The sequence below is a fragment of the Terrapene carolina genome, unplaced genomic scaffold, assembly GCF_002925995.2.
Source record: "Terrapene carolina triunguis isolate 2854851 unplaced genomic scaffold, T_m_triunguis-2.0 Scaffold23, whole genome shotgun sequence".
Lineage (NCBI taxonomy): Eukaryota > Metazoa > Chordata > Testudines > Emydidae > Terrapene > Terrapene triunguis.
This window is the reverse complement of record NW_020664374.1, coordinates 606,698-630,534: the sequence shown is the minus strand read 5'-3', so window position 1 is coordinate 630,534 and position 23,837 is coordinate 606,698. Positions and strand designations below refer to the sequence as shown.

At 42.4% G+C, this 23,837-nt stretch overlaps 1 protein-coding gene across 1 annotated transcript in view; it reads left to right on the top strand.

Annotated features, from left to right (window-relative positions):
- The window catches only part of LOC113406169 (probable phospholipid-transporting ATPase VA), a 134,368-nt gene that overhangs the window by 50,918 nt on the left and 59,613 nt on the right, over nt 1–23,837 (top strand). Inside the window, exon 2 of the mRNA XM_026649236.2 lies at nt 4,210–4,414. Coding sequence (XP_026505021.1) covers nt 4,210–4,414 — 205 coding nt within the window. The remainder of the gene's footprint in view (nt 1–4,209; nt 4,415–23,837) is intronic.

The following is a 23,837-nucleotide window of genomic DNA, read 5'->3' as shown; positions in this document are numbered from 1 at the left end:
TGTGAACAGCTCAGTCAAAAATAGACCTTCAAAGTGCAGCAGTAATTTTTTTTAGTTTGTTTTAAAGGTAGAATGTATAAAAATGAATGGAAGACAATGTCAACATATTATAATGCCACTTTGTAGAAATCTATGGTACACCCTCACCTGGAATACTGTGTTCTCAGAGGCATGGAAAGATTTTCATATAAAAGAGGGATTGAACTGGGGTTCTCAGAAAGACTGGAGCTATGAGTAGACACTATACGTTAGAGAGACAAGGTGGGTGAGGTAATATCTGTTATTGAACCAACTTCTGTTGGTGAAAAAGACAAGCTTTTGAGCTACACAGAGCTCTTCAGGTCTGGGAAAGGTACTCAGAGTATCACAGCTAAATACAAGGTGTCAGAGGCAGGAACTAGATTATATGGACCTGATATGGCAGTTCCTCTGTTCCTAATTAAGGGGGAACTACTCTGTGTCCCTGGCATGTGTGCAAACACTCTTACAGTACATCCATCCTTAAAAAGGCATTTGGCATTCTAGTCCAAGATCTCCCTTCCTGTGGCAGATAGTATACCGGTGTGATAGTTGCCAAGTGTGTGGGAGATTAGGAAATGCTTGAAGTGCAATGCTTTTTAAACAATATAAATTAATTAAAAGTTGTTAGGCACTATAGCCTCCAGGACTGATGTCTCATTTTTAGTCTTGTAACACTTATATAGCACCACTGATTACAAATGCATTTGAACTTCATTCACTTCCACAGTTAAATTTAAAAAGATCAAGAGTAGCAGTCACATGTGAAAGTGTTCTGAGTTACTGCTTGCATAGCTAACAAACCTTTCAGATCTGTGATCCAGTGATTTGTACTACATTACTGCACTCTTGGTTTCAAAGCAATTCATACTCATTAGTAGGAAAGTTAAATGCTAGTTTCAGACTGGTCGTGGAGGGAATAAGGAATATATCTACAGCCAATGTGAAAATTATCTGCCCTTGTTAGGCTATCATGTTTTACACTTAGAGCTCTTATTAATCTGTAGTGATCTTTATTTAAAAAGAGGATACAACCATAATTTTCATTCCTCCTCTTATAAACTGGGCATAGGGAAGGGACAGCTAAGAAAGATACATCCCTGCCCCATTACCTGACATTTTATTGTTTGATGTGTATGTTAAATAAATACATAGATGCTGTGTAACTCTGACACCAGTGGAGTCAAAACAACAATGAATTAGGTACATAGTGTGACGGGTTGGATCACAGAAACCCCCTGGGAGCTGTCACCTGATGTGCCCAGACTACTTCTACCCCTGCTTTCCCTGCCAGCTCAGGACTCCAGCACCCTGTCTTGCTGAGCCAGATACTCCCGTCTGCTCCAACAAAGACCCAGGGTCTGAATTACTTGCCCCAAAGCTGCAGGTTTACCTGAAAGCAGCTCACAGAAGTGTTCCTGTCTTTATCACTCAGATGCCCAACTCCCAATGGGGTCTAAACCCAAATAAATCCGTTTTACCCTGTATAAAGCTTATACAGGGTAAACTCATAAATTGTTCGCCCTCTATAACAGTGATAGAGATATGCACAGTTGTTTACTCCCCCAGGTATTAATACATACTCTGAGTTAATTAATAAGTAAAAAGTGATTTTATTAAATACAGAAAGTAGGATTTAAGTGATTCCAAGTAGTAACAGACAGAACAAAGTAAGTCACCAAGCAAAATAAAATAAAATGCGCAAATCTGTGTCAAATCAAACTGAATACAGATAAGATCCTCACCAGTTCCAGAATGCTCCCTTTTACAGACTAATCTCCTTTTAGCCTGGATCCAGCAATCACTCACACTCCTTGCGGTCACTGCCCTTTGTTCCAGTTTCTTCCAAGTATCCTGAGGGGTGGAGATGCTCTCTCTTTAGCCAGCTGAAGACAAAATGGAGGGGTCTCCCAGGGGTTTAAATAGACTTTCTCTTGTGGGTGGAGACCCCCTCCTCACTCCTATGCAAAGTTCAGCTCCAAGATGGAGTTTAGGAGTCACCTGGGGAGGTCACATGTCCATGCATGACTCACAGTTTTTACAGGTAGCATCCATTGTTTACATGCTACCTTGAATGTCCTCAAGTAGACTTCTTATGTGGATTGGAGCCTTCCAAGATCCATTGTCCTTTAAGTGTTTCTTGATTGGGTACTTAATTTCAACATTCCTTTCTCCAGGAACTGACCAAATGCTCTACTAAGGTTATTTAGAAATCAAGCCAGTACACAGCCAATATTCATAACATTCATAACTTCGAATACAAAAATGATACATGCATACAAATAGGATTAAAACATTCAGTAGATCATAACCTTTGAGCTATGTTACATGGCATTTGTAGCATAAAACACATTCTAAGCATATTTCCATAAAGCCTTATGGGAGGTACCGTCACACATATGTCCAGATTTTTAAAAGTATTTAGGTGTCACTGTGCTTAGGATTTAGGAACCTAAATCTTATTTTAAAAAGGGATGGCACCTAATGCTTAAATCCCTTTTGAAAATGAATTTTAGGCTCCTGAACCAGTTAGATGTTGCAATCCCTGAGTGCAGCAATACCTAGATTCCTTTAAAAAATCTGGGTCATAATCTTTAACAGTAATTCTAAAAGTTACCAGGTCTTCTGTGTTTTGATCTAGTTAAAAATCTATTCAGGATCTTCATATACAAAACATATTTTTAAGGAATACATGTAAAGTACACAAAATGTCAAACTTTTTTCCATTTCAGAATCCTGTTCTGTTGGCATAGGTGGTGTCAAGGAAGAACAACGGCAGTGCCAATTGCAATGTAACGACAATGGCAACCATCTAGAATACTGTGCTGTGTCATTTCATTAAGTTTTAATATATTGGTAGTTTAGGAAAGTGTCAAAAGTAGCTATTTCCCATTTGCAGTAGGTGTTTTGCAAAGTTAATATCTTGGCTGTTTTAAAAATAAATTTCTTTTAAAATACCAAAGGGAAGAATTTACACTAATGCTTTTTTAAAAGCATTTTATTTTAACTAGAGTTAATTAAACAGGCACCTGTTCTTTTTCCCCCTGCTCCTAACAAAAAAAAGTTACCAATTAACTCATTTAAAAAAATAGAGAGGTTTAATTAGCAGATTTAGATTAACAACATATATGTTAATGTTTCAACTAGATAAATCTTTGAAGTGACAAAGAAATTCAGCTGCAAAATAGAAGGTTTACAATGGCTGGGCAGAGAGACTATTAACTACTGTATACAACAGATGTCACTATAGTTAATGTGTCACTATAAAAGCTCACGTTAAGGAAACAAGAATGTCCTCTCCCCACACTCTATTTGTGGCTGCGTTTTTCAGCAGAGATGCCGTGGTGACTCTAGCTTAGTGTTTTTTTTACTGGAATTCATTTGGGTTGTGTATTTTTGGCTCTTGGGTCTAAGTTTCACATGCAGCACCACACAAAGTTCATCCTTATAAGTCATAGTAGTTGTTACTAGTCAGTGGGGAGAGGAAAAACACTTGTATGCTGGATTTCTTTAAAGAGTAATTCCCAAAGATGTTTGACTTTTTATATATTTGCATTACAGTGTGTGCAAATATTTTCATTGCTTCTTTTGAAGGCTAGACTGGGCTGATACAGGGTGGCACATAGCTGTGGTGCCTCAGGAACAGTGCAAGGAAGGAGTTGTGCCTCAGAGAGGCCTGGCCAATTCCTTTCCTGTCCTACCCTCGCCCCTGGAGGTGGGGTACGAATCTATTACTGGCCTTCATCAATAGCAGGTAACTAACCCTCTCCTCTGCACTGGTTAAGCTGAACTGATTGGTGCACTGCGATGGGGGAGGAGCCATGGCCAACCCATCTGTCAAGGGTAGGAGTAATGGGTGTACAGAACCTATTTACCCCAATGTACTCATGCCCAGGAGGTAGGTAGGCCATTTAGAGGCTGAAAGGAAGGTGTCTTGTTCTCTTTTATGCCACCAACAAACCACACAGCCTAGCCTGTGGTCTAGCCCTTAATAATTGTTATCCAGCCACATAGCCACAAAAAGGGTGATGAAGAGGTCATCTGATTTTTCTAAAGAGGGAGAATTTGAGAATACCTTGGTGATTTTTCACAAAGACTCTGTGGTCCAGCCTAAAATCCAAACAGACTAGACTGAGACATCCCTACCTGGTCAGTGTTTTGATGTATTTCCTGTACATGTCTCTTTGTCAGGAATGAAAAGAAATATATGAACAGATATTGGAAAGAAGTAGAAGTTGGCGACTTTGTTCAGCTTCGTTGTAATGAAATCATACCTGCTGACATATTGCTGCTCTCTTCAAGTGACCCTGATGGGCTGTGTCATATAGAAACTGCTAACCTGGATGGGGAGACCAATTTAAAACAAAGACAGATAGTGAGGAGATTCTTAGAGTTGGTAAGTCAACATCTTTCATTTTTATTTAAGATAATGGTTTGTTTAAACTCAATAAGTGATTCACCAATCCAGAATCACACCAATCAATTAACCTTTCTTCTTCTAGCAGGACTGGTGCTCCCTTGCAATTAGAATTAAACTGCTAGTATATGCCAACAGTTACCTCAGATACCATTATGCAGTTATTGCCACATTCTTTGAAAATGGAGATATTTGGTAATTGTGTGGGGCAGGCAAACGTTACTTTTTTTTAATGACTTGTATTTTGGTTTTTGTATCACATTTTTAACTGTTCTTTCTGTAGATAGTTTTCAACATAGAAAATAACTATTTTTCATGTCTGTGGGCCAAATCACTTTCAGTTGGAAATTCTACCTAAAAATCCATGTCCCAGTATGTCCCTCTAGCTTTAATGGTACAGCATGCATGTATTTTAATGGTGTATTTTCAGCCGGCGAGAGCACGAGCTACAAAAGTTGCCTCACTGCTCTCTTGTCGGCATTCATCTCTCCACGACAACATTGTGCATGCAAATAAACAAACAAACCCAGGAGGTCAGAAATAGGAGGTGCTTTGTATGAAATGATTGGAAAACTAGCTTGAGGTTTACTTAATCTAGCAACCGTACTTGAGTATTAATTATATGTAACATAGTGATAATAGCACTTCTCTAACTCACAGGGGTGCTGTGATTGTGAGGCACTCCAATACTGCAGTAATGAGGCCCATTTAAGTACCAAATATAGATTGAAGTCAATGACAAAACTGGCATTTATTTCAATGAAAGCCCCCCCCAAGTCAAATATTGAAAAAGAGTTCCAAAGGAAACAGCACATGACTGCCTCCTCCTAGAATAACTCAGAAAGCACTAAATACCCAATTCCTGGTTTCAATGTCAATTAACTTGTCAGCAGCGTGCATACCTGCAATTTCAAAGTCTAGGGCAACTGCAGCATCCTGTAATTCCCTCAGCAATATGCTAGCAGTCCTTATTAAAGTACTGGCCAAAACCCCTGGCATGTGACGTCACTATATGTGTTTCACTAATATAAGAAGAGTCTTTACAACCTTTGAAAAACTTGCCCTGGTGAGTGTTGAACAGTGATATGTCAGAGGCAGTTCCTTTGAGTCACTTTTTAGACAACCAAATGACTGGGAAGATTGGGGTGGGTTCTCTGTTCCTAAAATGATGTTCACCCCTTCTCTGGACCCAGCTGAATCATCCCCACCAGAGATGGTTTATTCTTGGGGCTCAGAAATATGTTTCTGAAGAACATATTTTTTCCACCAAGTGTTATAAAAGAAATCCCATGGGAGCCTGTCCCCAAATTCCCTATGAGAACTCCATCCCACGCCATTAATTCATTGGAGCTGAATGCTGCTACATTATCAGTATGTACAGTAAAATTAGTCTTAATATGTCTGTTGCCATGTGGCACTGGCTCATTCCACAGCACTCTTGTTTAAATGGGAAACAAACGAATAGATTGTGCAGTCCTTCCTCCCTCCTCTTTATAGAACACACACGTCACAGGCCAAGGGCAAGATGTGGGAACCTGTTGTTAAAATATCAGCAGCACATCACAGGATTGGAGCTAACATTCCCGTAGCAAGCATTGAGAAAGTTTTAATATCAATGATTTCTTTCTTAAATGTGTGAAGTAGGTCAAGAAGTGCTATGACTTCCATTTTACAGACAGGGAAGCTGAGAGAGAGGGACAAGTTCTTTAGCACCCTTTCCTGTGCTGGGCATGAGGAAGAGAGAAAGTAGCATGCCGCATGGGATGGGAAAGCCACTTTTATGACTCCCTAATTCTGTCCCAGTTCAGAGTCCCTACCTTGTCCCCACCCATGCAATTTACAGCATGCCAGGTCTGCTCTAAGTTGCATGCCATAAAGAGCCATGTCACCAATACATACTAGCCAGAGTGCAGTGCTTGACACGCATGCCTCTTCTGGACCCCAACACACTCTCACTTGTCAGGGTCAGACTGAGGAGCCTGTGCAGAGCTGTTATGCCAGCTCTATATTGGTCTGAGAATTCCCCTGCAAAGAGGGGTGATCTTCCAGGGCAGTCTATACCCCCTTTATGGCCTCTACACATTCCATACGGCGTATACAGGACCCAGAGAGTGACTTTCCCAAAACTAGAGATGGCCAGTATTCCTGGCTGCCAGTCCTGTGCTCAGAAAACACCATTTTCTTACCGGAACAACATCTGTCCACTAGAGATTGGATGGTTCATTTGTCAGCAGTACTTTGAATCACAGCAAGCAATTACAGTGGCAGTCCTGAGACTGAGGATGCAGCACTTTGCAGGCCTTATCACACTCTAAACCAGGGATCAGCAACCTCTGGCACGTGGCTCTCCAGGGTAAACACCCTTGCGCGCCAGACCGGTTTGTTTACCTGCTGCGTCCGCAGGTTCGGCCGATCGCGGCTCCCACTGGCCGTGGTTCACCGCTCCAGGCCAATGAGGGCTGTGGGAAGCGGCGTGGGATGAAGGATGTGCTGGCCGCCGCTTCCCGCAGCCCCCATTGGCCTGGAGCGGTGAACCACGGCCAGTGGGAGTCGCGATTGGCCAAACCTGCGGACGTGGCAGGTAAACAAACCGGCCCGGCCCACCAGGGTGCTTACCGTGGTGGGCCGCATGCCAAAGGTTGCTGATCCTTTGGGGGGAGGGATAACTCAGTGGTTTGAGCATTGGCCTGCTAAACCCTGGGTTGTGAGTTCAATCCTTGAGGGGGCCATTTAGGGATCTGGGGCAAAAATCTGTCTGGGGATTGGCCCTGCTTTGAGCAGGGGTTTGGACTAGATGACTGTCTGAGGTCCCTTCTAACCCTGATATTCTCTGATTCTATGATCCCTGCTCTAAACAAATGTGCAGAAGGCGCATGAAGATCCTAGAATTGTTTCTGCAGCATTTGTGGCCGTCTATTGATCTTCTCAGCTGGTGAATCCCAAGAACCTAATTTTTATGATGGAGTAACTAGAAATATAAATTATTTCAATTCTGCCTTGATTTATCTGAATAATAATTAGTATGTTGGGAACATTATTGTTACTTAGTATTGTTTGCATGTTAATAAATGTGATACTTCTGACATAAAACCTATACTTTCTGTATATGATCATACGTCCCATTGATACTCAAACTGTGAAATCAATCCTTGACGCTGTACACGATTTTAATTTCATGGGCTGTATTGCCATTTCTCTGGCTTTTGAAGAATCTAATTTGAATGTGTGGTTCTTTGGTATACATTTACATCAGGTAGGCTAGCAAATAAACGATCACTCAAGCAAGTAGGTGAGAGATTCATTTGTGTAATTACAGTTTAAAGATCTGATTCTCCTGAAACCAATCAATATTTGAAGTGCTACTGCACAGTAATTGAGTTTACTAATCTTTTTTCCTCATTTTGCCATAAATTTATAAGAGGCAATTTCTTTTTTTTTTTATTTTTACTGATTTGCACTTAACCAGTAGTTTTTATTTCAGTATCCCTGTATGTCTGATCTTATGTAAACAAATCTTTGGAGAACAATTCTATTTAAAATGAATAAAGCAGCTCATGAAATGGAATATTTCAGAATTTTTTATTTTTCTTATAGCTTGTCATGATGCTCAGTGCTGGGTTTTTTTTAATGGTTCTTCTGGGAAGGAAAATATAGGGAGAGATTTTTCAAAGGCATTTGTGCCTTTGAAATTCTCCCCCTTAATATTTAGGTACTGTAGTCTCCGGACCTAGATACTATGGAGATTGGTATATTCAAAAACCTTAAAATAATCAGAAATTTCCTTTCATATAATTTGCCTTTAGATCAGAAAAAATATAAGGGATTTCTTTCATACTGGGGCATGGATCAGATCAATGTGTGTATTGAGACACATTGGAAAGTTAAGCTGAGAATACTTTTCTATACCCAAGTTTTGAGTGACCTAATGTTCTAGCAGTGAACAACCAGGAAAAGCTTAGTGTATCTTGGTGGTATACCAAGTTCCTGTTAAACTCTAACCCACCCTATTTGTTCTTTATGTCACAGCAAACATTTGAGTGTGCTGTACCTAATAGGAGCCACATTGTGCAGGAAAAATCAATGTGTTTTCTGTATTACTGTGCAGGCTGTTTTACCACCACACCCTCTATAATTGCTTATGGAATGTTGTACATGTGTTTAAAATATTTTGTCCAACCACTCTTCTGAGAGTGGCTAAGCAGATGCAGCCTTCATTACAGGGATCAATCCTTCCTTTCAGGTTTCATAAGGATGATTTAGAATATTTTGCTAGTATTAATCTAGACTCACGAAAAACATTTACATTCTTAATGCACTGCAGAATGAAACAACCCAAATATTTGTATTTAGTGTGTTCCTAACAAAATCCACAAAGGCTCTTTTAGATATTGTTCACCAGATTATGGTTCATAAAACCACTGGCCATGTTGTGGGACATAGGTGGAGGGCATCAATTCAGCAGGAGCCCCGGGACAAGGCTCTGGGGGGAGTGCATATTGGAGCAGCAGCAGCACCACCCTTTGAAAAGCTGGACTGTGTTCCTCTTCATACCTGGCCAGTGGAGGATCAAGTCTTAACCCCTGCCCTCTTTCTTTCTGAAGAGCTGGGCCTTGTCTACACACAGTCGTGTACTGGTTTGATTAAATAGATTTAGATGAAGTGGTTCTGCTAAACCAGTGAAAATTCCTGTGTGGAGGCACATTTATTTTGGTTTATTTTGGACACTTTGGATTCACACTTTCCTGTTTCAATTTAACTTAAGTCAGTAAAAAAATCAATTTGCAAGTCCTAATCAACTTAAGCTAAACTGGAAATAAACATGGTCTAAACCTAAATAAAAGCATCCACACAGAGCCTTCTGCATTGGTTTAACTAAACCAGTTTAAAGTAACTCCTAAAGCTAAACCAGTGCAACTGCACACATAGGCTACGTCTACACTACGGGGGGGGGGGGATCGATTTCAGATACACAAATTCAGCTACGGGAATAGCGTAGCTGAATTCGACGTATCTGATCCGACTTACCCCGCTGTGAGGACGGCGGCAAATCGACCGTCGCGGCTCCCCTGTCGACGGCGCTTACTCCTACCTGGGCTGGTGGAGTACGCGCGTCGATTCGGAGATCGATTATCGCGTCCCGACGAGACGCGATAAATCGATCCCCAAGAGATCGATTTCTACCCGCCGATCCGGGCGGGTAGTGAAGACAAGCCCATAGACTGACTCTATCATTGCTGGTGCCACTAGCTGTATGCTTGAGGTCAGGTCTACACTACAAAGTTTTGCCAGCGTAGCTATGTCAGGAGGGGGGGGGAGGGGGGGAATCACACCCCAACCAACATAGCTATGCCAGCAAAACTGCCGATGTAGCTACAGCTTATACCAGCACAAGGAGTGCTTTTGCCAGTATAGCTTGTTATTTGGGGAGAAAGTTTAACTGTACTGGCAAAAGAACTCCTTTTGCTAGTATAAGCTGTGTTTCCACAAGAGGGATAGCCTTTATAATATAAACTAGCCCTGAGAGATTGTGGCTGAACCCCATGAAAGGACAAAGAGGGTAAAAGAAGAATCCTTGCTTCCCTTTCCTTTCCTACCCACTCCATCCATCCATAGAGGGCCAGCCTCAATCTAGCTCTGTGTGTACCTATCTGAAAGGACTAGTAAAAATACTAAATTATAATGACTAATTAGTTGGAGATTGACTAATCATAATGCTTGGTCGTATTTAGAGATGTAAATACTTTGGATGGACATGAGCAGGCTGCACAACATTTCTAGCAACTTTCTAGTGTAATTCCCCATGCACTCCTTTTTTTAAAAAAAAAAGTTCATGGAGCTAAGTAAAGTTACTTTAAAATTCCAGATATGTGAATGTTAAAATAGCAGACTAATGCTCTATCCCACACACATTGCCAAAATTAGATTCACCATAGGGAAAAGAGAGTTTAAAAAAATCCCACAACAAGCAAAAAAGAGAAACCAACTTCCTCATTTTGTATCTTTTGTACCACAATGTAGTTAAACTAAAAACTGACTTTTTTTTAGCGGAAGCTTTCAGTGAAACAAGTCTTTTTCAGAATTCCCAAACTTGACATGTCACACTGTATTATAGAGGCTTTTTGTTATGCAACGCAAAATGCTAACACGTCAAGCCCATTCAAAACCACAGATCAAAGGCAGGCTTTTAATTTTCACCATGTCAGTAGAAGTAAAACCTTTCAAAGCAACACAAATGTATTTTTTAAAAGTTGAAACAGGGTGAAAAACACACCATTTGTACTGCTGTACCATATCCTTTCAGGTAATGCTGTGTTCAGAGACAGCTTCTGAGAAAATTGTGGATGTCTCTAATTATGAAAATATATTTCTAACAAGATGATATAGCAACTAGCAAGACAAAGTAAAACAGCAACAAATAGAACATCTTATTGAGTATAAAATTTAAAGTGGGTCCTTAGCAAGTGGAAGGATTATAAATCTGTTTACTTTTAGAATTTTTAGTTAATATAATAGTTTAGCACTTTTTCACTCCGTCACTACCTTTGTGTTGTTGTCTCGTGATTACTTTTGCAGTGGCAGGGGGAAGTTATGCAAATGATTAAAGAATAGTTCAGTTCCTGTGTGGTCGATGTGAAATGAGTTGATTATCTCATTCTAGTTTCCAGTGTGTAGGTGTCCACATCGCTATTCTTACTGTCAAGATTTATTGGCAGTCTCATTACAGAGGCTAAGGATTTGAGTAGGCATTGGTCAAAATTTTCAGACCTGGGCATCTAACCCGAGGCACCTAAATAAATGGTGTGATTTTTTTTTTCAAAGGTGCTGAGCACTTGGCATCTCCAGTTACTTTTGTGCCTAAATATGGGTTATGGGGCCTAACTTAAAGTATCCAGGGTTGAAAATCCTACTCATGGAGACTGAAATACCCTCGTGTTCCTAAAGGTGGTCCCTTCAGCCCAGAGTCAAGGTGCAGGGGTAAAGCTGGGGACGGGGGAATGCGTAATGCTACCGCGCATGTATATATCTGCTATGTGGAGAAATAGGAGACTTCAGTCTCCAGGAGGTTAGTTTGGCACCTCTACATTACAATTTTTCAGATGGAAAAATTAAGCATTTCAGATATGGAGAAAAAATGTTAAACTAATTTTCTGCTACAAAAGGGGTAAATTTTTAAATTTAAAGCAAGTTAAGAGCAGGTTTTTTGGCCTTTCCTTTAAATTTTCCTGGTTGTTGCTGGTTCGAGCTGTCAACTCCAATGTTTTGTGACTGTTTTGCATCATTTAAATATGGCCTTCTTTAACAAAACCAAATGTCGTGGTTGGTTATTCCTTAGTCCTAGATACTAATTGCTGTGCCTGTTGGGAAGGGGAAATCATTTTATAATATCTGTTACCAAATATGATTTTTTCTTATCAAACACTGAGCATTTTTGAATTAAGGACCAGAGTAAGGCTACGTCTACACTAACACTTTTATTGGTGTAACTTATGTCGCTCCGGGGTATGAAAAGACCCCTCCTAAGTGTCATAAGTTACACCGACAGAAGCGTTGGTATGCCCAGCGCTATGTCAGTGGGAGACAGTCTCCCACCGAGATATCTACTGCTGCTCATTGGAGGTGGTTTAATTATGTCGACAGCAGAGCTCTCTCCAGTCGGCATAGAGTGGCTACATAAGCAATCTTACAGCGGCTGTGCCGCTGTAAGTTAACTAGTGTAGACATGGCCTAAGGCGCTCTGGAGCAGCATGACAAACAGCTCCCCATGGCACTGCCCCAAGTGCCCCACCCCCATTTCATAGCCACACCCTCACATGGAGGGGCAATGACAAGGGCTCCTCCCATTCCACAGAGGTAAGGTCAGCAGCATGGGACCACCTCTATTTCATGGAACCACAACAGGGCTTCACAGGCTTCATTTCTCCTCCAAAAAGGTAGGGGTGGCAGCAGAGAGGTTATGTTTCTAAAGCATGACTCGTGGGCTCGTCAACATTTACGCAACAAGGAACTCATGTTAATTGGTAAAACAGACACTTAGCTAGGTCCGGACAACAGCATCACAGAAATGTTAACTTACCCAGAGTGGTTCTCAAGTTCCCCAACTCTCTCCTATATGGTGTATGTCAACTACAGAGTTATTAATCATAGATTTATTGTTAATCCCCCCATTTCCCCTGCTCCTCCCTCAGCAGAGGTATCATAGAGGTACCTGGCTCTGGTATTACGTGAGGATGGGGTCTTCTTAATACTATGATAGCATCAGGAACACTAGTGCAGCAAGTCTGTGATAATGGCTGATGTTTAAAAAAAATATATGATTCCAGGCTAAGACTTTATGCCAGTTTCTGGTTTGGAGAGCATTGTTATCACTTAGTTATATAACCTAGAAATTAGAGACTATAATGGAAAGACTGACACAAATGTAACAGTGGTGTCATCACTAATGGTATCCTTTATAAGTCAAATCTAATGCTCCATTTTCATTATCCATATTAGAACTGTTCTGTTTTCTCCAACAGCGAGAACTGGAATCTCACAGAAGCAGAGGCTCCCTGCAGGTTACAGATTTCACCCATTTGCAAAATAAGATTAGAATCAGCCTATATAAACACTTCTTCTGTGTAATGTCCTGAGATCAACTCTTTTATCTAAATTGCATTTCTGAGATGGAAATGCAATAGGTACATCAGGCTTCACCATTCACATCTGGTATCCCATTAATCTCAGAATTTACTATTTATAAAGGACATTTCCATCACCAGTCACTGCTTTGTGGTGTTGGGGCTCTGGAGTTCCATTTTAAAATTGTGCAGCAAAGAGAGAGCAAGAGAGCTGTGTGCCAGCACCAATGAAAGCGCCTATCTTACAATTTCCAAGAGAACTCATGTAAGAGCAGAGAAACATAAATACATGGAAGAATTGCACCCCTACCCTCTGACTGATCCTCTTCATGGGAGGGCAGCGACCCTTCTCCCTCCCTTTTTTCTCTCCTTCCCTTCCCTTTTGGCAGATCTTTGTGGGAGGGGAGAGAGTATGCCCAAGGGCTCCCCTCTTGCCAGCAGCTTCTTTTAAGAGATGAGGAGGAGGCTTAACAACTCACTTTCCCTGCTTCCTGCTTTTATTTCCTTTTCCCAGCAACAGTTCTACTCATGAGTAGTCTGAGCAGCCCTCACCCCTGACTATTGGGGATATGTCTACACAGCTCGCAGGAGCTTCCCTGTCCCAGTCAGCATACTCGAGTTAGCGCTCTAAAAACAGCTCTGTAGACATTGCTTTGACGCTATGGCTCAGGGTGTAGCTTGAGCCCTAAAGCCCACCCATCTCCCGAAGCTACAGACCCTGAGTGCCAGCTCAAGCTGCAAATTCCAAGTGCAGTCTGCAGTTACGTTTAGAGCCGCTAGTGTGAGCCCCACTAGCCCAAGTCTCTCGACCCAGGCTGGGAGGCTTGCTGCCACAGGCTGTGTAGACACTCCCTAGGAGCAGGGCCGGTGCAAGGATATTTTGCGCCTTAGGCGAAACTTCCACCTTGCGCCTCCCACCTCCTCTCCTCCCCCCCCCCCAGAGCATCGCTTATTATAAACTTTCCAAAATGAATACTGCATAATATGGCATTGTTCATTAGAATTAATACATATTCGGCTTGAAAATTTATTAATTTCATTATTTAGACTACATATTTAATGAAAATAAATGAATAACCTGACAGGGTGTGGGGCTGGCTGGCTTTGAGTATGGGGGTGCGGGGTTTGCTGGAGACAGGGGGGTGTGGGGATGGCTGGCTTTAGGTACGGGGGTGCGGCAGGGGCTGGCTGGAGAAAGGGGGTGCGGGGCTGGCTGGCTTCGGGCAGGGCAGGGGATGTGGAGCTGGTTGGAGATGAGGTGTGGGGTTGGCTGGAGACAGGGGTTGTGGGGCTGGCTGGCTTTGGGCAGGGCAGGGGATGCAGAGCTGGTTGGAGATGGGGTGCGGGGTTGGCTGGAGATGGGGGTGTGGGGCTGGCTGGCTTTGGGTACAGGGGTGTGGGGTTGGCTGGAGACAGGGAGTGTGGGGCTGGCTGGCTTCGGGCAGGGCAGGGGATGTGGAGCTGGCTGGAGATGGGGGTATGGGGCTGGCTGGCTTTGGGTACGGGGGTGCGGGGTTGGCTGGAGACGGGGTGTGGGGCTGGCTGGCTTCGGGCAGGGCAGGGGATGCGGAGCTGGTTGGAGATGGGGTGCGGGGTTGGCTGGAGACGGGGTGTGGGGCTGGCTGGCTTTGGGTACGGGGGTGCGGGGTTGGCTGGAGGCAGCGGGTGCGGGGCTGGCTGCGGGCAGGGTGGCAGGTACCAGGTCCGTCCCTAGATATTCTGGGGCCCTACACAGCCCCCCCCCCGCAGGGCGGGGGTGCCCCAGGCCTCTGTGGGGGAGACAGGAGCGGGGGGGGCCCCGGCTTCCATGGGGGGGCAGGCCTCTGGGGGGGCTGGCTTGGAGGGCAGAGGGGAAGCACCCCCCAGCACTCACCGGTGGCATGGCTGGGGCTGGGTCTCGGTACTTCCAGCCGCCGGTGAGTGCAGCCCCGGCCCTGCTGCAGAGCTCAGGGGAGTGGGGGCAGGACGGGGCTGAGCAGGGGTGGGGGCCCTGGGGAAGAGCCAGAGCAGCAGGGAGCAGCGCAGCGCCCCCAGCAGCTGGAGGAGGAATGACATCATTTCCCGGCAGGCCGGAACTGATCAAAACCACAGCGCCCCCTCGCACATCGGCGGGAAGAGGGTTACACGTTTAGCTGGCGCCGGGTGAGCATCCCAGACATTTTGGGCACTGCTTTTTGGCGCCCTCAAATCTTGGTGCCCTAGGCGGCTGCCTAGTTTGCCTAGTGGATGCACTGGCCCTGCCTAGGAGGCTGTGGTGGCGGCAGCAGCATCAGGCCCCTTTATTTTTAGAAGCTTTCTTTGGCCTTAGTGCTGTCAAATTAAAATTCTGTGCACTCTGTACTGCAGAACACACAGTGTGTGAGATTTTAATTTAACAATTTTGACTGCCAGCAGAAAGACTGGTAGAGGTGTTGAGCAACAGTATCAAGCAAAGGTGAGGAGAGCATGGACTACTGGGGAGTTATGAGGACATGGACAAGATATGGAAGAATATCAGTGTATCCTCTTGGAGGGGTTGTGAGGATGAAACTAGTAAGAGTTCATAAGGTAACAGCCCATGTTGCACACACAACTTTTTCAAACACTAAAACTTTGGTCTCTGTTTTTATTCAAAGGTTGGGCTAATGTTTGGGTTCGTTCTTGTTAAGTATAAACCAGTTAATCCATTCCACTCTCTGGCCTTTGGTAGCTATGGGTCTCCACATTCTTAACCTTCAGTCAAGTTCTGGATCCATATTTGGGAAGCTACTTCAACCATGAAATGCTCTTTTTCCTCATAACTACCGCCTTACAGTGTTAGTCTCCTTCAGGTGTGAAGACAAGTGAGGAACAAATGGTGTATGTTTAAACGTGTACACCAGATCAGAAGTTGCCCAGAACCATTCACTGTAACAGAGCTGGAACAGACACCGGGTAGCATCAAGTGTGGAACAGCTGCGGGCTATGACAACATATCTCCAGAATTCCTGAAAAACCTTGGCCACCGTGCTCAGCTTTGACTTGTGAAATTCTTCACCAGGGTCATCAGTGAAAGGAGGCTACCGAAGATATGGCGCACCGCAAAAGTCATTGGCCTCCTAAAGCCTGGAAAGGATCCAAGTCAAGCATCAAGCTATCATCCCATATCTTTATTGTCAGTGTGCTTCAAGGCACTGGAGCGCTTGGTCCTACAGCGCATATTACCTGAGGTGGAGAGAATTTTGAGCCCTAACCAAGCCGGTTTTCGCCGAGGCCATAGCACATATGACCAAGTACTCAAGCTGACCACATTTGTTGAAAATGGCTTCCAGACAAACTTGAAAACAGGCGCTGTTTTCATTGGTCTAACAGCGGTGTACGATACAGTATGGCACACTGAGCTGCTCGTGAAGGTATCACAGGTCCTGCTACCTTGGGTTACAAGCGTCGAACTGTTCCTCCGTGATAGGCAGTTCAGAGTCCATATGGGGGAGAAGATGAGTGCTTGGAGACAACATAGCAATGTGTTACCCCAGGGCTCTGTGCTTTCGCCAACCCTGTTCAACCTTTACATCAATGACCTGCCAACGACGGAGTCACGAAAGTTCATTTATGCAGACGACGTCTGTTGCGGTACCCAGGCCCAGACGTTCCATGAGCTTGATGCCACCTTAAACTGGGACATGACAAAGTTAGCTGACTACTGTAAGACTTGGCACCTCCAGCCAAGCGTCATAAAAACAGTCTCCAGTTTGTTCCATCTTCATCATGCCAGTGCAACCCGAGAACTGATCTGAATGGTCAGAAGGTGAAGCATGAAGTAGAACCAGTCTGTCTAGGTGTGACCTTAGACCACCCATTGAGTTAGCATGCCCACCTGAAGAAGACAGCAGCTAAAGTTAAGATGTGCAACAATCTTCTTAGCAAACTGGCAGGTTCGTCATGGGGTGCTTATGCTCCAACTCTGCAGACGTCAGCTCTTGCCGCCTCATATTCGGTGGCGGAGTACTGCGCACCAGTATGGAGCCGATCGTCACACACAAAACTGGTGGATAAGCAGTTACATGCCGCCATGCGTATCATCTCCGGCACCTTGCGTCTGACTCCACTCCCAGGGCTCCCAGTTCTGAGCAATATTGCTCCTCCTCATATCAGACGAGAGGTTGCCACTGGCAAGTTACCGGAGAAAGTACGTGCCAACTCAAGCCTGCCGCTGCACAATGACCTTTTAAAACCACCAGCTGCACATTTGCCACCACATCGCCCATTATGGTCTCATCCGCCATGCCAGGATGTTAGGGCGGAAACACTCTGCTGAGAGAATGGATATCTGTTATAATCCCCAACCAGTCCCTGGTCGCAGACCCCACAATTTGCCCGCCTGGTTTTGACCTACCCCATCACCAATGGTCCCTGTTGAACAGGTTCAGGACTGGGCAAGGTCTCTGTGCAGCCAACCAGTATCGCTGGGGCCTTCGTGACAGCTCTTTGTGCAGCGGTAGCGTAACACAGACGATGACGCACATTGTCCATGAATACCTGCTGACTAGGTTCAGCGGTGGCCTAGAAGAACTGCATCACACCACTGAAGATGCCATCACTTGGCTAGATGACTATGCACACGCTAAATAAATAGAGTACTCACTACACCAAAGCACTTCAGAAGCTCTTCACTAGCTCACTACTCTGGACTTGGTTATTTGAACATTGCTTATCCTCTCACTTGCCATACAAAACAATACGTTTGTACTCAGCCATCTGTCTTGTTCACATCTCTCTGGCAGCTGTGTAATATTTAATGTTCTGCTCAAGACCTCACCGACGCATAGGAGTATATGAAAAAAAATGCTCATAAACGTTCTACATGTGTCAACTTCTTGGTTAGTGGATTGTCCCATGACTGGCTAAGATCTTTTCACCAAATTGCTACTTAAGAATGGTGGAGTACTTCTCAGGAACATCAAAGTTGTTTTCCTGCATATTGAATATTGCACAGATCACTCATAATATTTTCCATTAGATCTGGCCCCAAGTGTGTTTGGCTTGTGCAACTATACATCCTTGTTCTCTTTAAACAAACATTGCCTGAAAAAAAATCTAGTTATAGTAGTAGTCAATGAGGAAAACAAAGCTGTTAAATTCTGATTTACTTTTTGGTCTTTCTCCCCCCTCCTCCACCCCCAAATACCATAGATCAAACTGCTTTTTTTCCCCCTTGTGAACTAGCAGCATAGATAAATTCTGTTGTGGATGCTAATGCTGTTTAGACATTTTAAAATGATCACTACTTTAATATATAAACAACTGCTAAGAGTGCATTTTGCATGTTTTGGATAAATAACATCATTATGTAATTCAGACTGCACATTAATAAAATGCTAGATTAATTTTAGACAGTATATGAAGTAGCTTACTGTATAAGGCAATAATAACATGGGCAAATATATCAACACTGAATATGTTTTTGTTATTTTTGTAAACTTTTGAATTAGAGTTTTGACTACTTGCAGATCTTCCCTTCCTTCCCCCCCCCCCAAAAAAAATCTTAAAGCCTCCATCACAGCTATTATCCTTCAAGGAGAGTACTGAATTAACACCAATTAACACCAGATGCTCTGGCTAGTGGCCAGAAAAGTCACAGTTGTGTAATGTGAGATTCTTTCCCCCCCATCCTCATGTACAAGGGGTTGAGTACATTCCTCCAGTATCCTGCCAGCTCATGCCATTCCGGGGAGGACCAGGACCAGAAATCAAACTCAAATTTTGTATGTGGTAGAGTAAAGCAGACCAGACCACTGAACGAGAATATTTTAATAATAAATATACATCATTATTTAACATATAAAACTGTCTCACTTGGCAAGGCAATGGGCTTTGCTTCCTAAGATATGACGATTTAGAGGGTTGCCATCAGAATCATGCTATGTCTACACTTTGAGTGAGGGGTGTGATTCCCGGCTTGTATACACATACTTGCCCTCGGTCAATGTTGCTGCTGCCCATGCTGCCACGGCTATGCTGCTGTTTATTCCTGAGCTACCTCGAGTATGTGCAGATAAGCTGCGAATCACATGCCTCAGTCAAAGTGTAGACGTAGCCTCCAGAGGGTTGACATTGAACTGTAGGATGGTCCTGTGGTTAAGGCACTGAACTGGTCTTAGGAGAACTGAGTTCAATTTCTGGCTTTGCCTCAGACTTTCTGCAAGATCCTAGGTAAGTCATTTGATCCTTCTGTGTCTTAGTTCCCCATCTGTAAAATGGGGATAATAATATTTCCTGTCTCCCAAGTCTTTTTAGGTTGTAAGCTCTTCAGAGCAGGGGTGGATTACAGCACCTAACACAATGGGACTCTGGTCTCCGTTGAAGGCATGTAGGTGCAAATGTAACACCACCGCTGAGTACTACCATGAAGACTGATGTACGCTGCGGTAGGGACCCTAGACTTGCGATGTATTCAGGCTTAAATGAATCTGAATACAAAAAATTCCTTGCTAAACGACTTCTCCCTTTTTGTGATAAAATAGTTTTTTAAGGGTGAAAAATAAAATCCATTGGGAGAGGAAAAATACTACCGGGTGGCTGGTGGGGATTTTTTGCATGTGAATATATAAATTTAACCTCATACAGTCAAAATACTTATTTGTACAGCATAGAAATTACACTCTTTGATAGTAGATGGCAGTCTTCATTTGGCCTCATTCTCCTAGCAACACCTTCAGATTGCTGTTCTTATACAAGAACATAGACACAGTTGCCTCTCACTTGCTGATGTATTAGGACCAGCATAAAAAGGAGCAAAACTTTGATCAGCATGAAACCTTGTGTTAGTAGCTTCTCTATATGCATCCAAAGCAACCTCATGCAGGCAGTATTTAATGTATTTGCTCATTCATTTACAAAAAGGCAATTTCATGTCAAAACTGTCAGCATCTGTAATACAATACAGTGTATCTACACTTTCATTTCACAAGGAAAGGAAGAAGCCATCTGATTTATTTATGAGCTAAAGAGCTTTAGCAGTAAATCAGAATTGCTTACCTCAGACTATTACTGTAATTGGATTTTCCCCTATCCCGGATGTTAGCTGGTTAAAGGTTATAGTGGCGTATTTTTAAGGAAATTGTAAGAGAACTCAAGTATACAAGCCGCAGTGAAAGGAAGAATTTTAGCTCCAAAAAGGAGTCAAATAGGAAAGTTATACACCAGGCAGGACAAACAAATGTGCTTTGTGGTGCTGATGTGGAAGTCTGCTAGTATTACTTCTTTCAGATCTTGACAGGATCTTTGTTTAGATAGACTTTGTTCTTGATGTAAAATGGATTTTTTTTTAAAGCTGTTGGCTTTGTTGGCAGGTGTTCCTGGGAGGAAGGAAATACAGTCCATAAACTTGCAATTTCTGTAAAAGTTAATGTAGCTACACAGCTTTGGAACCATACTCTGTTTGCTGAGTTCAGCAGCCACAGAGAGCTTTCATTTGATTAGCTTGACCTTTGGTGTTAAGTGTCTCTAGGATTTCCTGAGAGACGTTTATCAAAGGAATTAAGACTTTTTTTTAAGAGCATTGAATGAAAATGTATGCTCAATAAGCTAAAGCCTGCTCAAAAGTGACATCATTGTGTACTATAATGAAAGGTAAAATCTTTCCTTACCCAGCCTAAATATTATTTGTCCTTCCGTTTACACAGAAGGTATGTCTACACTATGATGAAAAAACCTGCGGCGCTGAGTCGCAGAGCCCAGGTCAGCTGACTCGGGCGCAGGGCTTGGGCTGCGGGGCTATAAAATTGCAGTGTTGATGTTTGGGCTCAGGCTGGAGCCCAGGCTCTGAGACCCACCCCGCAGAATCTGAACATCTACACTGCAATTTTATAGCCCCACTACCCAAGCCCCACAAGCCCAAGTCAGCTGACCCAGACCAGTTGCAGCTGTGCCATAGGTCTTTTATCGCTGTATAGATGTATCCCTAGATTTTAAAACGGTGTGACACTAACCCTTTATATAATATGCAGCTAGGACAATAATGTGTCTTACTGAAATATCTTGAGTGATTTTCATATGTTGCTGGGTTGGTGTGTGAGAGAGAGATTAACTCAGTTTTCTCCTATACATTTTTTTTTATGGTGAATGATGCTGGATTGACAGTCTGGTGGACCGGTTTTTCTATTTATCCACACACCAGGTATTATATGGGCAGTGCAAGATTTCCAGCCTGCTCCCTATAATGTGCCTTAGTCTAACTTGGAGGGACATCACCCCACTCATGCACTCTGCTGATTTGTGGCTAAGGCATATAATGGGGAGTTCCCAGATAGTGCTAGTTGCCAAGGTAGTGTGTTTGTGGTGTGAACCCTTGAACGCTGGAAGTAGGAATGAGACCACTCTGAGATGGGGACAACTGAGGTGTTTAGAAGCAGACCTCAGACTTCAAGATTTGAAGACTTTTAAGAGTATTCTTACTGGTGAACCCTCAGTTCTGTCTGAAAAGTTGTCTACGCCACTCTGAAGGTGGTTAAAGGGAGTAGTAGAGGAACACATGGCCAAAGGGTTGAATGAGTAATTTATGCAGTATTCTCATCTTACATTGGTCTGGAATCTTGAGATCTGAATACTTCCATTGACTTCAGAAAACAATGTTTTTTTAAAAAATATTTAAATGTAATACATAGTGATTTTAAGTAATTAAGCACCTGAGTAGCTCCTCTGAAGTGATATAAAATTAAGTACATGCTTGAGTGCATAGCTGGATTGGAACCTAAATTTGTCCAACAGGACAAACTCTTCAATTGTGTGTTCGCAACATTCAGGGGGTATTTTACAATGTGGGGTTAAGACATTTTTCCACAATATCACTTTGCATTACTTTCTTCTGGACGAATATTATGATGATTCTACTGATATGACAGAGAAGGCAAGAACCCAGATTTAACTGTTAGATTCCAGGTGAATGTGAGAGGCTGGCACTTTTACTCATAAACTGACCAATTTGATGTACAAGTCATTGATTCACAATAACTATGGAACCCAATAATGCTCTTTTACAGTCACTTTTCATAAATGAACTACACTTAAAAAATTCAAAAGCCCAATCTGTTTGAGATAACACTAACGATTCTCCTCAGCCTGTATATTTTGGCTATCTGGCTCCCAATGTGTGCCCAAATTACCTATTGTGTCTTAGGTTCTTTGATGCTTGCTTTACAAGGATATGTGAACTAGCTCTCTTCTTGGCAGCTCACAGTTACCCATTGTTCATGTTACTTATTTGTTTTTCTTGGTTGGAAGTTGAATTCTGTATACAAATGTGACTCTCTCTGTCACCTGATTCTGTGGCCGTCTGAGATGCATTATAGTCCTCCACCCCATCTTCTCAGCCTTGCTTCTCACAAATGTAACAAAGTCATGGGCTGGCATTTTGAAAATATCACAAGGCACTTAATCTGCATCTTTAGACACCTACATGTTTTTGAAAGATCTAGCCCTTGGTGACCAGAAACAGTCCATTCATTCACTACTTATAGTCAATTATAGCCTAATAAATAATTTCCTTTGTTTAAGAAATCAGTTAGTTTTAAATGCAAAACATGTTTTGTTAAACTTTTTCCCCCTCGTATATGACACATCTAAGGTAGTTTTACTTAACTGATAAATTATGGGTAGGGGAGTTGGACAATAATTATTTAATGACAGCTGTTGAGATTCAAAAAGTTAAAGCTTTATAACCATTAAAACACAAATCACTATCATATGTGAATATATCACAAAGTAAACATCCCTAAATCAAACTCTACTAAGTTCTCAAGCAGCATTTTTCTTATTTTGCCTATCTGTAAATTGTGATTGTTATCGGTAGAAATAGATTTTCATTGGTACGGTGAAATTTTTATTTACTGATATATACCGATAAAAATCTAATCTTTTCAAGCCTATGTAAATGCTGTATTTGGTTGTAAATCAACATGTTATAATGGTTGGCAACCAATGAGAATGAACTTTTCTTTAGGAAAATAAATAAAAAACTACAAATGCAAAACAAGATTAAAATAAATTATTTAAATCAAGCTGCTTGCTGATTTAAATTATCGAGATAGGGTATTTAAATCACTTTGATTTAACTCAATCCACCCTGTGTTTAATACCTCATCCACAGGAAGCATCTCATTTCATTAATGAAATGAAATAATTGCTCTATGCTAGAACATTCTGTCTCCAACACCCTATCCTGTTAGCTGTTGGTAAATGTCCAATGACCAACTTCAGCCTCATTAGCCAGAGTATCAAGTAGAGTTTTGAGTGCTAATTAGGAGAAATAAAGGATCCTACTGTAGGTGTCTAATTATTCTATTGGATTAATATATCTGAGCTGGTATAAAGCAATTAAGAAATATTGCTTATATTTCAGAAAGTTCAAATTAACTTTTTCCTAATTCACAATATATTGACTTATAGTGTTCCAGACTTGTAGTTGCTTTGTTTAAATTTGAAGTATTTGAAACCTAGTAATGATGCTTTGAATATTTTCAGCCTACTCAGACAAATTTGGTCTTTCCTCTCCAACCCAAAATACATGTCTCCTCAGTCTTTTTGTTTATTTCATGCCTTTGAGACTTGTGTTCTTTACTTTGGGGAGTGGTAAAACATCCTTTTAAGGGGAGACTTTCAAAAGCACCCAAGGAATTTTGAAGCACAAGTCTCATTGACTTTCAGTGACACTTGTGCTGCTAAGTCATTTTGATTGAGGTGCTTTTAAAAAGCCCACCCATAATATATTATGGATGTTGTGCAAAAAAAACCCAAACAATTATGCTTATAAATTAAACGCTTAATGA